Source organism: Talpa occidentalis, unplaced genomic scaffold (genome assembly GCF_014898055.3).
Source record: "Talpa occidentalis isolate TD23 unplaced genomic scaffold, MPIMG_talOcc4v2.1 talOcc4.17, whole genome shotgun sequence".
NCBI classification, from domain to species: domain Eukaryota; kingdom Metazoa; phylum Chordata; class Mammalia; order Eulipotyphla; family Talpidae; genus Talpa; species Talpa occidentalis.
The window spans coordinates 36,650,822-36,669,204 of record NW_023601754.1 but is presented as its reverse complement, the minus strand read 5'-3'; the positions used below and the strand labels follow the sequence as shown (position 1 = coordinate 36,669,204).

At 43.2% G+C, this 18,383-nt stretch overlaps 2 protein-coding genes across 2 annotated transcripts in view; one reads left to right on the top strand and one right to left on the bottom strand.

Moving 5' to 3' along the window:
- Nucleotides 1-308: 308 nt before the first annotated feature.
- CCDC113 (coiled-coil domain containing 113) lies at nucleotides 309-17,581 on the top strand. Its single transcript, XM_037516449.2, has 9 exons — nucleotides 309-472; nucleotides 2,430-2,556; nucleotides 3,987-4,142; nucleotides 6,800-6,955; nucleotides 7,711-7,791; nucleotides 8,324-8,479; nucleotides 9,120-9,227; nucleotides 16,142-16,297; nucleotides 17,217-17,581. Exons 1-9 carry the CDS (start codon nucleotides 384-386, stop codon nucleotides 17,343-17,345), a joined length of 1,158 nt encoding a protein of 385 aa, XP_037372346.1. The 5' UTR covers nucleotides 309-383; the 3' UTR covers nucleotides 17,346-17,581.
- The window catches only part of PRSS54 (serine protease 54), a 15,135-nt gene continuing 12,533 nt past the window's right edge, over nucleotides 15,782-18,383 (bottom strand). Inside the window, 1 exon segment of the mRNA XM_037516448.2 lies at nucleotides 15,782-18,281. Coding sequence (XP_037372345.1) covers nucleotides 17,733-18,281 — 549 coding nt within the window. The 3' untranslated portion in view covers nucleotides 15,782-17,732.

Sequence of the window (18,383 nt, the reverse complement as noted above, 5' to 3'; positions counted from 1 at the left end):
GCTGATGCAATGCAGAACGTGCTAGGTTCAGTGTCCCGCACACAGAGCGCCCTCAATAAATAGTAACTGCAACAATCATTGCTACAAGTGCTTTTATTAAGCAATAATATTACCCAATTGGTAATAATTGTATTAAGAAATAACAACAGTAATTATCATGGTTATTATGGGAAGACTGTAAGCTGAGTCAGCCTTTCACATACACTCGCCTATGGGAGCGGTGGGCGGGGACTGCGGAAGCCCCGCCCCTCCCCTCGTGCGTCGTGGTTGTCGTCGGGTCGCCCCGGCAACGCTCGGAGGGTCGCAGGCGGAGTGACGCGCGGCAGCCTGCACCCGTCGCTCTCGGCCTCGCTTGGCTTTTAGCAAGGGCCACTTCGGCGGTGATGAGTGACGTAGACTCTGAGGCCAATGCCGCAGACGGGGACCACGAGCTGCCTGTTATCCAGCTGGTCGGGCTGGTGGAAGAGCTCAGGTACCAGCCCGCCGGCTTCTGGGGACCGCCCCTTCCCACCGTGCGGGCCGGGACCTGGGTGCTGCAGCCCGGAGACTTCCGAATCCGCATTGAACATGGAGGAAACTCACACCAGCATCACCCCCCCCCCCCACCACCACCACCACCAAAGTGGGGGAGCAACTCGCCTCTGCTCTTTATCTCTTTATCTCCACCGCCACTGAGCTAACAAACCGTTAATGGAGCCGGAATTGGGTGGAGACGCGAAGGGTGGGGGTGGCCAGCGGGGAGGGGCGTTGGTGAAGCCCCAGCTTCTGCGTGCTGGGGCCGATCTGGTGCCAAAGCAAGTGCCCACCTGCTCCTGGGCTCTGCGGGGCAGGTTGGACCAGGTGACGTCTAAGCCCCTTTCCTATGCAAAGATTCTTTAACAAAATGACGTGGCAGCAAGATAGGAAGCGATTGAGATATTTTTAGTGTGAGGCAATTTATGACTGATGCAGAGTAGAAGCATGGAAAGGAACAGCAAAGAATGGCCCTATCCTTTGTATTTTTTTTTTTTAGCAGTTTTATAGCTACCATAGCAAATAAATTAGATGTCAAGATTTCATGATGCACTTGAGGTTATTTGTACAACTTACTGGTCTCACACTGAATATCCTGGCGCTGGTAGCTTGGCATATACAAGATAAATTAGGTTTTGTGATCTCAAGTGGTTTACTTTCTGTATGTCTATAAATAGTTTAGGTCAGAGTTGGGATATTATTACTAATAAATATGGTGCTTATTATGTGCCAACTCTTTTACATATATGATCTTCTATAAGGCACAGTAATCCTAGTTGGTGAATGAGAAAACAGAAGATGCAGAAGTTAAGTCACTTTCCTAAGATCACATAGCTAGTCAGGATGATACTTACTCTGGGAAAATGACATATGTTGAAAAAGAAAGACTCATTGATTTGTCGGGCATTCCATTGAGACTTTTCCAATTATCTTAAAATTCACCCAAGCAGGAATATATAGGAAAATATATAGGAAATATATAGGAAAATATCAAGGCTATTCTTTCTCTTCTATATACATATACATGTGTGTATCACGCACATATGTAGCATGTATATTATATTTCTGTGAAGTTAAGGAGTTAGGTGATAATCTTGGCACATACAGAATAAATTAGGTTTATCTCAAGTTGTTTAAAAAAACATCTATTCAAAGCTTTCCTACCATTTATAATAAACTTCCAGTGGCTATTTTATTGGGTGCTGGAAATAAAAAAACTGAAAAACACAAACCAAAGGAAACATCTGAAATTTGTGCATATGTGTAACTCCTAGAATATAGTCATTCACGAGGAATTTCACAAATGGGTTAGAAATACTTGAAGAAGAAATATGTAGCTTCAGCTCAGCAACAGTCTTCGATATAACTCCAGTACTCAGAATTTTATGACTCACTAGGTATTTTTTTTAAATATCGAATACTTAAATAGCACTTTACTTTTTTAAGTATCGACTGCTTAAAAAGCACTAAAAGCTTTGCATTTTTTTTTTAAAAAATTTATTTATGCATACAAGAACTGGGGTGTAGACCGGAGGTGCAGTGGGTGAGCGGATTCACCAGAGAGAGTGGGGAGCAGAATAGGCAGATCTACTGAAATACGCTGCTGACGGGAGCAGCAGGGGAGGCAGGAGAGGTCTGCTGGGCCATGTGTGTTAGCTCCCCCTAACCAGCAGGGATCCAACTCTAGCTTGATAGCGCTGTGTCTTTAACCCTTGAGCCACCAGGGGGGCCCCAAGTTTTGCATTCTTTGTTACAACCCTAAAAATAGGTATTATTATTCCCATTTTATGGATATGGAAACTGAGGCACCAAAGTATCTTGCAGAAGGTGACACATGGCTAGTATATGTTAAATACTAGTTATTTGTGGTTTCAATTACTACTAGTAGAACTTATTCAGGTACCTCTGTCTTGCAGCTATGGAAATTCTGCTCTCAAAACTGAGACAGAAATGTTTGAGAAATATTACAATAAATTGGAGCCCAGGGAGCCTCAATATTCTCGATTACCAGAAATTAAAATAACAGGACCAGAATTTGCACAGGTAGGCAATGAAGATCTAAGAATTCTTTCATTCTGTGTCCTTTTAGATGTAAGTGCTATTTGATTATCTGCCTTTAATGTTCTCTCCTTGGCCAACTGGCATATGACTTTCTTCCTATTTTACTTTTGATTCTTCTTTCCCCTACAAGGTTTCTCTTTCAAGTGAGTGTAAAAGGAATCCGCTTTAACTTAGAATGAATTGACTTACTCAGAATATCTTAGTGTGTTTGAAATGATTCTCTAAAATTGGGCCGCTCAACTGTTTACAAAGCCCAGTCAACCACATGGAGTGAAATGGACCCCATCTGGCACTGGAGCATTCCTCCCTCACTTAGAAGGGCCAGACAGGAGACCTGGTATTACCAGCACAGTAAATTTTTTTTTTAAAGATTTATTTATTTATTTATTTATTTATACAAGCACTGGGTACAGTCAGAAGCATAGTAGGGTGAGAGAACTCACCAGAGCCAGAGCAGGGAGCAGAACAGGCAGACGGACGAAGTACACTGCTGAGGGGAGCAGCGGGCAGCAGGAGAGGTCTGCGCGCCTTGTGGGACCCTTGCTGCGGCCGGGGATCGAACCGGCACTGCAGAGGCCGCAGGCAGCTTTACAACCCAGCACTCAACCGCTGCGCCACCAGGGAGGTCCCCAGCACAGTAAATTTTTTTAAGGGAAGCTGGAAATCTGGATTATTTGGGTGGGATGTCCTGATTTTTAATAGGGGTAATTAAATTAAAAAAAATAAAACGGTATGAAGTTCTATCTTCTGATGGACCATATTCCTGGGGCCACCTGCCTATGTGTGACCTGTAGCTTAAACACATAGGAAGTACAAAATTTTTATCTTTTTTTTTTTTGCTGAACACCATGCTCCCATATTTTTTTTTTTTTATAGAGGCATGTTTTATTTATTTATTTTATTTGTTTGTTTGTTTTGTTTTTACATGCGCTGGGTACAGTCAGAAGCATGGGAGGGTGAGAGAATTCACCAGAGCCAGAGTGGGGAGCAGAGCAGGCAGAAGGACCGAAGTACACTGCTGAGGGGAGCAGCGGGCGGCAGGAGAGGTCTGCACGCCATGTGGGACCCTCCTCCGGTGGCCGGGGAGCAGCCGGGGATCGAACCGGCGCCACAGAGGCCGCGGGCAGCTTCGCAACCCAGTGCTCAACCGCTGCGCCACCGGGGAGGCCCGCTCCCATATTTAACCTCTTTTCTGTATTCAGTTTGGGAAGCCCTGAACTCCAGGCTTTCCCTGACACTGAGTTGAATACTAGTCTTTAATAGGTTCACAGTCTTTTCCCCTCAAAACACTTTTCTTTTTTTATTTTCAGTTCATTGTCAAGCATAAGACTTTGAAGCATTTAGTACAGGGCCTTACGCTGCTTCATTGTGAGTTCCTACTTAACAATGGTTTTGTTTCTCTTGCACGACAGTTTCGAGGCAGATACAGATCCAGATCCCACACAGACCGTTTGAGAGGTCTCATTGTTGATCAAAAACTCGAGCTTGTGCAAAAGGAGCTGGAAGACACAAAAGATGAAATAAGGCACATGAGGGCAAATGCCGAACGGGACCTGCAGCACCACGAGGTACACCTTTCTCTCTGGAGGCCACCCCTCTGGGCTCCCCAGTTGTCCTTTATCAAGAAGTACCTATAGCATGTTCATCTTTGTTTGGTACTTTGAAAGAAACACAAGTAGGATTGGACAAGTTGAGGACCTACCTTGAAGGAACTTACCACCTGCTTGGGGAGACAACACATTCTAAACTTTTTTAAAATGGAAAATTTCAAAACTACACTAACATAGGGAGGCTCGCCCAGTGAACCCCTATGCACTCAACACCCACATGCAGCAGTCATTACCATATGGCCACTCTTATTTCCTGCATAGCCTACCACCTACTCATCATAGACCTCAGAGCTATTATGAAGTGAATCCTGGACACATTGTGTATCTGCAAGTATTTTGGTATGTGTATCTAAGATATGGATTCTTTTTAAAAAATAGAACCTAACATTTATAATAATTTCTTAATAATACAAGAGGTTTGAGGTTTAAGTCAGTGAATTGGGCAAAAAATCCCTCATTATCCTTTATATGCAGCACATAGCCATGCTCCATGTTGGAAATCAGCAATCTCTTTTTCTCCAGAGAAGAAATATCATCATTAGTTCAGCTGTTCCTGGGATGAAGTTGTTGGCTTGCATTTGAGAGCCCTATTGTATGAAAAATTGATGCTTTGCTCTATTTCTCAATTTTTCTGTTTCTCCATGTGGACACACACGGCATCACACTCATTGCCTCAAAAGGGACACATTAGTGGACTAACGTCTCCACTAACAGAACCATGCGTGCTGCATAAATAGATCCCTCCTTCTCGCTGTACCTCCCTCCTGCTCTACCGTCTCTTTCTCTCTCCTTCCAAACATGCGTTGTTGAATTCTTTTTTTTTTTTTTAAAGATTTATTTATTTATTTGTTTATACAAGCACTGGGTATAGTCAGAAGCGCGGGAGGGCGAGAGAATTCACTGAGCCAGAGCGGGGAGCAGAGCAGGCAGAAGGACCGAAGTACACTGCTGAGGGGAGCAGCGGGCGGCAGGAGAGGTCTGCGCGCCATGCGGGACCCTCCTCCGGTGGCCGGGGAGCAGCCGGGGATCGAACCGGCGCTGCAGAGGCTGCGGGCAGCTCCGCAACCCAGCGCTCAACCGCTGCACCACCGGGGAGGCCCGCGTTGTTGAATTCTAGCAAGTTCATGGAGCTCATGAACCTGATATGCCAGGTTGTGTGAATTCAATGTCATGGTGTGGTCTAGAATGGCCAAAGAAGACTTTGTTGAAGAATTGGGGCTGGACATAGAACTTGGCATGACCTTGAAGAATGATAGCACTTGCTTAAGGAATAGGAAAAGGGGCCTCCCTGCTGGCCTAGGGGTTAAGTCTCAGCACTACCACAATGAAAGCCTACTGTGACAGCCTGAGTTCGATCGCTGGCCAGGGAGCTACCCACATGGTGCAGCAGATGTGTCCTGGCTCGCCCGCTGCTCCCCTCAGCAGTGTATTTCAGTCAATCTGCCTGTTCTGCTCCCCTCTCTGGTTCTGGTGAATCCTCTCACCACCATCCCCGCACCTCTGGCCTGTACCCCAGTTCTTCTATGCAAGAATAAAAAATCTTAAAAAAAAAAGGAATATGAAAAGAAGCGTCCCCTAGGTCAGGTGAATGACATGAACGTGGGAATAAACATGAAAAGTTCATGACATTGTGGGGGCCAGTGTAATTAGAGAAAAGGGTGATTGGGGAATTGTACTAGGAAACAGATTGAATAGGCCTGTGAGACTTTGAAAAGCAGGCAGAGGAGTCTATCTTGGATAGCTTAGAAAACCCCCAGTGCAGGTCAGTGTTCAGGAGAGATGTGTGGACAGAGCATCTGAGGTGGACTAATGTTCTGACATATGAAGATGACTGGAGGAAAGAGGCCTGCCAGTGAAGGAAGACAGTTTTGCTTGTTGGTGACCATTAACAGAACCACGTGTGCTGTATAAATCTCTCTCTCCTTCCCAATCTGCTCCCTCCGCACCCCCATCTCCTCCTCTCTCCTGCCAAACATGCATTGTTGAATTCTAGCATAAAGCTCAGTGAAAAAAACATGAACTAGGATGATTTGCTCTGCAGCTACAGATACCTTCTCATTTCATTCTTTAAAATAATGTGTGTGTTTCCTTATTTAAAGGCAATCTGTGTTGCCACAAAATTTAAACAAATAGGTAAGCAAAAAGAAGAACTTTTGGAAAGACCCACCATCTTACCACCTAAAGGAAATTGTAGCTGACCTTGCATTTGTCTCCTTTTAGAGTTTATTTTCTATGCATGTATGAATTTCTTTATAAAAATATACATTGGGCCTCCCTGGTGGCACAAGAGGTTAAGATGCAGCACTGTGAAGCTATCGGCAGCCACAGCAGCACAAGTTCGATCCCTGGCCAGGGAGGTGACCCACATGGTGCGGCAGACCGCTGCTGACTTGCCCGCTGCTCCCCTCAGCAGTGTATTTCAGTTGTGCTGAAGTGGCTGGCAGTAGCTTGTTAGCAATGACACTTAACCCTGGTGCCACCAGGGAGGCCCAAGACCATCATTTTAATACTAAGAAGAAACCTAATGTATTGGGACACCAAGAGGCCTGAGAATTTAGGTTTCTTTAGAGGATATTTTTGGAGATTCTCTTCTCTCATTGGGCTGACTCCCCCAGGCTATCATCCAGGAGGCTGATATCCGATGGAATGAAATTCAGAGAGCAATGTATGAATTTGAAAAAGATATTCTAAGAAACATACCCAGGAAGAAAGGGAGTATCTTGGCCACTCAGAAAATGTTGAAGTACATCGAAGACGTGAACCACCGAAGGGTGAGTTAGCAGATTAGTGCTTAGAAGGGGAGAGTGGATTCATATAACATGAAAATGACCCACATGAGGTAGCCCTGCTTTGTTGGGTTTGCTGTAAATATCACCTTCAGAGCCATATTTTGCATCCCCAGAAGCGTGTGTGTGTTTCACAATTCAGGTCTGTGAAAGTTAAAATCAACCAAGTGGAATGGATAGTCATAGTCTCTCAGATCAGCTTCTTTTATTGCGATTTGTTTCAAGATCTGACGAATTTCTGAGAAGGGTGGGATCCTACTAGTCACGTGACTACATGGAATGGGGCAGGTAAATCTCAAGCTCTCTGAGTTCCATTGTAAAAATGAGGAACAAAATGCTTCTTCAATTCCAAAGATTTTATAGCCATCGAGCTTTGGATCCTGAAGATAGGTAGGGAAACTAAGCTTAAGTAGTAAAAATTATGTCAACTGCCAAGAGAATTAAAAAAACAAAGAATCATCACATCATTTTGTCAGGAAAGGGCCCTAGACCCAAATTATATACCTAAATTCTCTTGAATTCAAAACAATGGAAAATTTGCATGGAGCTGACCCGGTTTCCTCTGCTTCTTGGAGAGTGAAACGTCATGGCAACACCAGCTTGGGGATGCAGAATGACTGGAAAATAAGTGACTGATTCTTGGGGTTCAGGGTTTGGTTTTTTACTCCAGACCTACTAATTTTTTCAAGCCAACAGGGAAGAAGAAGAGAAAGGGGTTAAATTATGCTTTTATTTTTTAGGATAACATAAAGGATAAATTACGTTTGAAGAATGTTTCTCTCAAAGTCCAGAGGAAAAAAGTGCTTTTACAATTGAGGCAGGTATGCGGCTTGCTTGCTTTCGCTCTTTTAGTCTTCTTTCCTCCTGCCCTTCCTTCCTTAGCACCACCCCCTTACTCCTCCTGTTCTCCTTCCTCCCTCCATGTCCTAATCCCTCAAATCTGTATGTTATCTCACATAGCAAGAGGATTTTGCCAATGTGACTAAGTCAAGGCTCTTGAAATGAGGCTATCATCTTGGTTTACTGCAGTGGGTCCAGTGTAATCAAAAGGAACCTGTAAGGGGAAGGCAGGAGGATGAGCGTCAGAGTCACCTGTTAATAAACTCTCGTTGAGTCTGCCTGAGGTCAGGGAATATCATATGCACTCAAATCCCTATCTCTAGCACCAGCCCTGGCACCAGGCTAATACCCAATTCATGTTTGTTGAATGACTGAATAATGTTAAATTTCCAAATCTCACCCAGAGTTGCAAGATGTGAGCCAATATGCAAGAGATGAGCCAATTTTTGCAAGATGTGAGCCGGCTCTTCAGAAACCACACCTCACATCATTTTTTTCCCTCCTGAGCTGTAGAAGGAAGAGGTGGGCGAGGCCCTCCATGATGTTGATTTTCAGCAACTGAAGATCGAGAATGCTCAGTTTTTAGAGGCGATTGAAGCAAAGAATCAAGAATTGATCCAGCTAAAATTGGCATCTGGAAACACCCTGCAGGTCCTCAATGCATACAAAGTAAGACCTGCCCCTTGTCCAGGTCCCTAAGGCTTCCCCATCCACCTTTCTGGCCATGTTGAGTCCCTGTGTACCCTGCAGTTTCATGCAAAAGGTTAGGTGTCCTTCACTCTCCCACTGCTCACTACTTTCTCTCAGCAAAGCTATGTCTCCTGAACTTCTCTAAATGGCTCCAGATGCCTGGAAGCACATTAGAATCATAAGAGGTAATTTTTCTTTTTCCTTTTTGAAAGCTATACGATGCTCTAGACCCCCTAAATGAACAAGGGGGTGAAGGCCATGCATTTTTTTTTTTTTTTTGGTTTAAATTCCCTGCATCATATGTATGCACTGACTTTTGATAACTAACTACATTTCGTGCTCTGTTTAGAGAAACTCTGGAACTGAAAGTTTCTCTTTAGTAAGTGGTATGGTGGGCTTTGGAGCCTGGTGTGCATGATCACTCTGTAGGTGAGGACAGGGCTCCCCAGAGCATCTTCTCCCATACCACACAGACTGAAAATCTGGGCCGCCATGAGACGGGCAGGCCCAGCTTCCTGGACAGCACTGCTTTTCTCCTGCTTAATAAAGAGCCATCTCTCCTTCCTATAGTTCTGAGCAGTCACCTTTGCTCAAGCCTTAACCTGTTGTTTTATTTCAGAGCAAACTGCACCATGCAATGGAAATGACTGTCAGTCTGGAGAAGGAGATCTTGCTGAGAAATGACTTACTTGAAAAAATTGAAAAAGAAACTATTCAAGTAGAGGAGGTACGGGAGGGTAAAACGTGCAGAATCAGACAGAAGTTGTAAAAGCCTGGCATTCACTGCCTCGCGTGTTGTATTTTTCTTGTTAATTTTTCTAAAGATTTATTTATTTATTTATACAAGAACTGGGGTACAGGCCAGATTCATGGGAGGGTGAGAGGATTCACCAGGGACAGAGTGGGGAACAGAACAGGCAGACTGACGAAATACACTGCTGAGGGGAGCAGCGGGTGCGACAGTAGAGGTCTCCTGCGCCTCTTGTTAATTTTTTTAGCAGCTCTATTGGGATAAAATTCATACACCATATAACTCACTCATTTAAAGTGTACATTTTGATTTATAGCAGAATCACAGAATTGTGTCACCATCAGTATAATAATTTGGGGGCATTTTCATCACCCAGGAAATAGCCCCGACCCCAATCCTTCTCCATGCCTCACCTCATTCCCACCCCCCAGCCCTAGGCAACTCCTAATTTACTTGACATCCCTGAATTGCCAGTTCTGGACATTTTATGTAAAGGGGACCATAAAAACATGGTCTTTTGTGACTGGCTTCTTTAATTTTAGTAATATTTTCAAGACTTGTGTTGTAGCACGCATCCTTGCTTTGTTTATCTTTATGGTTGAATGATATTTCCTTGTTGGATATACCTGACCTTTTATCTACTCATTGGTTGACGGACATATGGATGGACATTACTTCTACTTGTTGGCTGTTATGGATAGTGCTGCTATGGACATGGTGTGCAAGTTTTTGTGTGAATGTATGTTTTCTTTTCTCTCGGACATAACAGCTAAAAGTGGAATTGTGGGTTGCATATGGTACCTCTATGTTAACATTTAGAGAAACTGCCAAACTGTCTGGCAAAGCAGCTATACCATTTTATTTTATTTTTGTGCAGAAGAACTGGGGTACAGGCCAGAGGTGTGGGAGGGTGATTCACCAGAGACAGAGTGGGGAACAGAACAGGCGGATTGACTGAAATACACTGCTGAGGAGAGCAGCAGGAATGACAGGAGAGGTCTGCCGCGCCATGTGGGTAGCTCCCTGGCCGGGGATTGGGGATCGAATTCAGACCTTAGGGGTGATAATGCTGAGACTTAATCCCTAGGCCACCAGGGAGGCCTGACTGCACAATTTTACATCCATACCAAAAAAGCATGAGGGTTCTAATTTCCACACATCTTTTCTAACACTTGTTATTTCAGGGAATTTTCGTGTGTTTGTTTCTCTTTTGTGCCCATCCTAGTGGGTGTAAAGTAGTATCTCATTGTGGTTTCGATTTGAATTTCCCTGATAACTAATGACATTGAGTATATGTTGAATATTCAACTCCTATGCCCAGTTTTTATTTGAGTTACTTATCTTTTCATCACTGAGTAGTAAGAATCTTTATGTATTCTAGATTCAAATCTTTTATCAGATGCATGCTTTGCATACAATCCTCTGTGGGATTTTTTTTCACTTTCTTCATTGTATTGTTTGTAGAACAAACATTTTTAATTTAGATGAAGTCTAAATTAATCTAATCTGTTTATTTTTATTTTTATATTTTTATTTTTAAAATTTTATAAATTTTTTACATCAGTTTTCATTTTTACACAATGTATGCATTTTCATTTTGGTTATAGTCCCCCATACAATTCCCACCCGCCCCCCTTGTTTTGATCTTACTCCCTCCTCTCCTCCCCCCTGTAGTGTGTCTCTGGTTTATAGTTGCTTGTTGATTTTGATTTTTACTTCATTATAATTAGTCCTTTTTCTGGTCCCTTATTTAGGTTTTCTAAATTCGTGCTATGAGTAAGACCATCTGGTATTTTCCTTTTTCTTTCTGGCTTATTTCTCTGAGCATGATCCCTTCCAGCTCCATGTTGCTACAAATTGCATGAGTTTATCTTTTTTGATTGCTGAGTAATATTCCATGGTATATATGTACCACATCTTCTTGATCCAGTCATCTATTTTTGGGCATTTGGGTTGTTTCCATAGCTTAGCTATTATAAATAGCGCTGCTATAAACAGAGGGGTGCAGGTGTCCTTTGGGTAAATACCTAGGAGTGGATTGAGTACTACCTCACATCATGCACAAAGACCAACTCAAAATGGATTAAAGAACTAGACATAAGACCTGAAACCATAAAATATATAGAAGGAAATACAGGCGAAACACTACATGACATACCAGTAACATCTTTAAAGACACATCACCCAAAGCAGTGATAGTGAAGGCAAAGATAAACAGCTGGGACTACATCAATTAAAGAGCTTCTGTACAGCAAAAGAGACAGTAATTAAAACAAAGAGACACCCCACCGACTGTGAGAAAATTTTTGCACACAACACTAATGATAAAGGACTGATCACAAAAATCTACGAAGAGCTGATGAGACTCAACAAAAACAAAGTAAATAATCCAGTCAAAAAATGGGCAGAAGAGCAAAAAAGAAACTTCTCCAAAGAGGAAATGCAAATGGCCAACAGGCGTATGAAAAAATGTTCAACATCATTTGTAATCAGGGAAATGCAAATCAAAACCCACTAATCTGTCTTTTATTCTCTCTTCTACTTCTTTTCTAGAGGTCTGCTGCACCATGTGGGTTGCTCCCTGGCCGGCCGGGAATTGAACTAGTGCTACAGTGGCTGGCAATAGCTTAATGGCACTGTCTTTAATCCCTGTGCCATTAGGGAGGCTTTTTGTGTTTTTGGGTTTTTTTTTAAGATTTATTTATTTATTTATACAAGCACTGGGTACAGTCAGAAGTGCGGGAGGGTTAAAGAATTCACCAGAGTCAGAGTGGAGAGCAGAGCAGGCAGACTGATGAAGTACACTGCTGAGGGGAGCAGCGGGCGGCAGGAGAGGTCTGCACGCCATGTGGGACCCTCACCTAGTGGCCGGGGATCGAACCGGCGCTGCAGAGGCTGCGGGCAGCTTCACAACCCAGTGCTCAATCACTGTGCCACCAGGGAGGCCCTGTTTTGTTTTATTTTGATTTTTGAGCACTTTGCTTTCCGACATTAGAAGATGCTCCAGGCTCATCTTGTATATTTGCTGCCCATGCCCTAGAATCGGCCATTTCTCCAGAGTACTTGTTCCTCTTGAGAGTAACATTAGAAACCAAGATCTGAGTGTACTCATTGCTTTATTTCATTTTTGAAAAATAGTTTTGCTGTATATAAGATTCTTGGTTAGCGGTTTTTTCAGCACTTAGACTATTCATCCACTTCCTCCTGGCCTCCATTATTTCTGATGAGCGGTCAACTTATGTGATAAATTGTTTTCTGTTGTGCTTTCAATATTCTATCTTTGTCTTGTGATTCAGCATTTTGTGTATGATGCGTCTGGGTGAGGATTTCTTTGCCATGTGTCTTACTTGAAGTTTTGAGCTTCTTGGAGATGTAGCTTAATGTTTTACATCAAATTTGGGAAGTTTTTTGCAAGCTGACCATACATCAGAGGCATACAGCAAGAGAAGGGGAGGGAGGGTCAAAACAGGGGAGGGAAGAGCACAAGGGACTATGGTGATGGTTCACCCGTGATATGGTGGTGGGAGAACTATGAGGATTATACCTGAGGGGCGAAATCAAATAATGTAGAAAAATGAGCAACGATGTAAGAAAAAAAATTGGGGAAGTTTTCAGCCATTATTTCCTTAAAATTTTTTTGCTGTCTTTCTCTTTCTCCTCTCCTTATTCCCATTATATATGTATATATATACACATATATATGTATATACATAATACATATGTTGGTGTATTTAGTGGTGTCTCAAATTCCTCTGGGAATCATTTTTGTTTTTCTTTTTTCTCTGTTCCTCATACTACACAATCTTTATCAAACTATTTTCAAGTTCACTGATTCTTCTGCTGGCTTGACTCTACATTTATCCCCTCTAGTGAATTTTTCATTTCAATTGTTATGTTGAAAAATTCTGGATTTTCCACCATTTGGTTATTTTTAAAAAAAGAATTTCTCTTTATGGATGTTCTCTGGTGAGACATTATTATAATATATGCTTTTAATTCTTTGAACATAGTTTCTTTTGGTTCTTTAAACATATTTATAATAGCTTCTTTGAGGATTTTGCTGAGTCCACCATCTGGATGCCCTCAAAGGCAGTTATGTTGCCCATTTTTTTTTTCCCTGTGGATGTCATACTTTCCTGTTTCATGCTTTGTTTTTGCTTATAATTTTTGTTGAAAACTGGACATTTTAGATAATATATTATGGTAAATGTAGATAACAATCCCCCCATCTCTTTCTTGGACTTGTTATTTTTTGCTTGTTTACTGATTCATCTGGACCAACTCAGTAAAATCTCTCTCTCCTGCTGTTAGTAGCCTCTGATGTTGCTTCTCAGAATACAACCTTGAACATGGATATAATCTTCCTAGTAATTAGGGATGAGTTCTTTTTGACTCTTCATCTTCCAGCAAAGGTTTTGGGCTGGTCTGCCTTTTTGGTATCATATCCAGCTGTTAGCCTCCATTAATTGCTCATTGATTACTCTGTTGCTTTCAGCAACAACTTAATTGCTCCACCTTCTGATCTAATTAAAGTCAGGCACTTTTAAATTATAAAACCCAGAAACCAAGTCATCAGTGAAGCTAGTTTTACAAAATGAAAAGTTTTCTATGTGACAAAAACCATCATAAGTGAAGCCAAAAGATAAACTGAAAAGTAGTGTATCGAGTATCACAAAGAGCTAATGTTCTTAAAACATAAGTAACTTTTATAAATTAAGAAAAATCTGAAAATAGAAAAAAAAGGGCAAAATATTCAAATATTCAAACACTTTGCAGAAAAAGCCTCAAAAATATGTGAAAATATTCTACTTCATTCATAATGTAAGGAACACAAAATAAAACTATTACAAGATATTCCCATCATCTTGACAAAGATCAAAAAGCTGGTAAGGCTGTTGAGAGAATGGGTAAAAACATGCAGTTGCAGATATTGCTGCCATAATGTAACTGGCTTGCATGGTACAGATGACGATTTGGCACTTTTTACCCAGCATGCACATAACTTAGGGCAGGGTTTCTCAGAGAGGCTTTAGTGACATTTTGGGTCAGATTATTCTTCATTGTGGGTGCTGTCCTGTGCAATGTCTGGTGATGAATAGCACTCTTGGTCTCCACCTAAGAGAAGCTAGTAGCAGTCCCCATTTGTGACAAAAATGTCTCCAGTCACAGGCCTCTCTGATGGTGCAAGGGGTTAAGCACAGCACTGTGAAGCTATCCGCAGCTACTGCAGCAGGAGTTCGAGCCCCCACCAGCCAGGGAGCTACCCACATGGCGCAGCAGACCTGTCTTGCCTGCTGCTCCCCTCAGCAGTGTATTTCAGTCTGTTTGCCTGTTCTGTTCCCCACTCTGTCTCTGGTGAATCCTCTCACCTCCTACACCTGTGGCCTGTACTGCAGTTCTTGTATGCATAAATAAATCTTTAAAAAAAAAAAAGGTCTCCAGTCAATATCTCCTGGGTGCAGAATGACCCAGGTTGAGAACCAATGCTTGAGAACCAGCAAGTTCACTTTTAATAGTTTATCCTACTGATACATTTACATATTTACAACATTATTTAGACCCAGAAGATTAGTAATCACAGCACTGTTTGCTGTAATAGCCAGAGATTGGAAAAACTAAGTGAATGTTCTGGGGCCTTGTGAAATTATGCAAAATTATACCATTAAAAAAGATGAGTAAAATTTTTATGTGCTGTTAAGGAAGAACCTTCAAGATTTATTGAGATTAAAAAAAAGCTGGCTGATTAAAACTGAATATGCTACTGTTTGGGTCAAAAAAGGGAATTATCAGGGCTGGCGATGCAGGGGGGTTAAGTTTCAGCACTATGAAGATATCAGCAACCACTGCAACATGAGTTCAATCCCCGGCCAGGGAGCTACCCACATGGAGCAGCAGACCTCCCCTGTCTCGCCTGCTGCTCCCCTCAGCAGTGTATTTCAGTCAGTCCACCTGTTCTGTTCCCCACTCTGTCTCTGGTGGATCCTCTCACCCGCCACATCTCTGGCCTGTGCCTCAGCTCTTTTATGCATAAATCTTAAAAAAAAAAAAAAAGGTGATTAAAAAAAATTCCTAGAAGTAGGAAGTAGAAAGGTGGTTTTCAGGGCTGGAGGGGAGGGTTATGTGGAGTTAGTGTTTCAGTGGTACAGATGTTCAGCTGGGGAGCTGGGTGGTGGTGACAGTTGCACAACAATGTACTTAATGCCACAGAACTGAAAACATGAAAATGGTTAAAATGGGGCCTCCCCAGTGGCACAGCGGTTGAGCTCTGGGTTGCAAAGCTGCGCGCAGCCTCTGCAGCGCTGGTTCGATCCCCGGCTGCCGGCGAGGGTCCCACATGGCGTGCAGACCTCTCCTGCCGTCCACTGCTCCCCTCAGCAGTGTACACCGTCCGTCTGCCTGTTCTGCTTCCTGCTCTGACTCTGGTGAATTCTCTCACCCTCCTGCACTTCTAACTGTACCCAGTGCTTGTATAAATAAATAAATAAATAAATCTTAAAAAAAGAAAATGGTTAAAATGGCAAATTTTGTTATGTATATTTTATAAAAAAAAAATAACCAGACAGGAATGTGAATTGAGACTGACCCAATCAAAGTGTACTGAAATACTAATTTTTCTAAAAAAGCTAACCTAAGAAATCAAGATAAATAAAACATTTCTTAATGCTGGAAGAGATGACTGTTTTAGATTGAGCTTAGTGTTTCTGAACTGGGTAGAAACCTCATGATCTATAAAGAATCAGAATTTTGTGACTTACCCCCACTCCTTTGAAAATGTCAACACTGTTTTTTAGAAGTACACATTAAAACTGGGAAGAGATGCTGGGGCCAATTAGGCCCAGCAAGCGGGAACTGCCAGGGGTCCCGGGATTTAACTGTTCCTGCCCCACCAGGACCGGGCCAAAGCCGAGGCTTCAAACAAGAAACTCCGGAAGCAACTGGCAGAGTTCCGAGCCCCGCCAGTGATGATGTATGTCCACGAGAAGATCCTGAACGGAGAGCTGGAGAAGACCATTAAGATGTGGGAGAGGAAAGTGGAGATTGCAGAGGTCAGTCCAGAGACCCCTGGGGGGGTAGTCTTTCATGCCCTTTGCATTCTTGGCTAGGATTTGGTTTTGAGCTAAGAACACTGCTCTCTGGACTCTAGAGTATCAGCAAGATGTCTCAGCAGTTGCTTCAACTTATACCAAAATGAAGGATGGCTTTTTCTCCTTAAAGCTTCCTTTTCATCCTTAAGACAAACTTTTCCTCGTTTATCAGGAAAAGACTCTAGTCATAGCATATTTGTAGTTGCATGTTTTTTTGATGAATTCTGGAAATTACTGAACACCTCCCCCCACCATTGATGAGTTAGTGATTGCTACTTTATACATGGAGAAGCCAGTGTTTTAAAAAATTAGGTAATAATGGATTTTTAATGTCACTCAGAACCTGATTCCATGCATTTACACAGTTGCATTTACACATAGGTCTTTTCATGTTTTGACTCTGCCCACAGCCTTTTCATAAGATACAGTGTGCACAGTAGCCCCCTGACCCCCGGTGAGCTGCGAAGAGGCCTGGGGAATGTGCAAACGCTGTGCTGGCATCAGAAAAAAAGGAAACCCAGAGATGCCACAGGCCACAGAGTTGCATGCTGAGGGCACTTTAGACAGCCCTGGAGTAGCTTAAACATCCAGTCAGGTCACTTGGCTGATTTGGTGTTTCCACATCGAGACCCCAGCCGCACTTCCCACGGGACTTGTGACAGGGCCTTAATTAGGATCCAGACTTAGGTCCGTCAGCTCTGGAGCCGAAAAGTAGCAGAGGAACATCAGGAACTTGCAACTTCTCACTTCACTGAACAGAAACAAACACTTTAGGGCCCGCACCGTCATAGGACTGGATGCGGGTTGCATTCTGAATAGTCACAATCAGTTTTTCCCAAATGATGTTCTCTTCTCCCCCTCTCCCATTTCCTTTTGACAGATGTCTTTAAAAGGCTACCGCAAGGCTTGGAATAAAATGAAAACAGCCAACGAACAGTTGCAGGAAGTTACCCCCCTAGGAAACAGCCAGAGGAGGGGCACACTTGGAGACCAAAAAGTGATCCATTAAAGTAATCCGTTCCTTCCTTCTCATGGGATCCTCTCACTGCTGGCTGGTGCCCAAGATCTCCAGCCAGGCTGATATGGTCACCTCCCAGGCCACATCTGCCCGTGGAGAGTTTTCACAGGCTGGCCCCTGGAACGGTTAACACTGAAAGAACCACAGGGCACTCTAATGAATGGTTTGACACTTGTTAGCCCACATTTAGTTCACAAGCACAAATGAAAGTGACCTTCCCGAATGTGGGAGTGGGGCAGAGAAGGAAGAGCCGTCCCTCTACGTGCTGTGGGTCTGTCCGTGGCAGCCCCGGTGTGCAACTATCCAAAACACGCACCAAAAATAGCACGGTGAATGCCTGGCACTCAGCATTCTGAGCTTACTCTTCATTTTAGAGCGTTAGTTCCTAGATTCGATACCACTGCAAAAGAAAACGAGCACAAAGAAAAACAAGATAATTTCTTGGGGCTGATGTAACCAGTTCTGACCTGACACAGCCCCATTCTCCCCAGCCTCCCCACCGTAATAGTCATAGTACATGGGCTGTACGGCCATGTCAGGAGACGTGCTCAACAACATGGCACCCCTTCCCCTAAAGTCTGCTTTCTCTCTGGAGCCGTTCGCTGGCCATGATTGTATGGTCACCCCTTTCTGTCCTTGGAAGAATGGTTGGGACAATCCAACCTGGGACAGCCCAGTGTATTTTTTCTCTGTCACGGTGGTGTGGGCCAACTGGTTGAAGAAGGGAATCGGATTGTTCCAGTGGTGGAAGGAAGACAGGGGCGGGCTGGTCCTCTTAGTCTTGGCTGTGATCCAGTCACTGTAGTCTTCCACCTTGATGTACAGAAAGAGGCCGGGGCACTCCTCACCACCATGGGCCAGGATTCCTCTCAGCACCCACACATTCAGATGCTGGAGCTGGCACATCATTGGGTTCCCTGGGTCGCCCTGTGGCAAAGGACAGAGGTCTTCAGGTCTTAGAAAAACTCCTAAAAAAAATACATCCTCGTGCAATTTGTACTAGGAATGTTTTAGACTGGTTCTCAACTG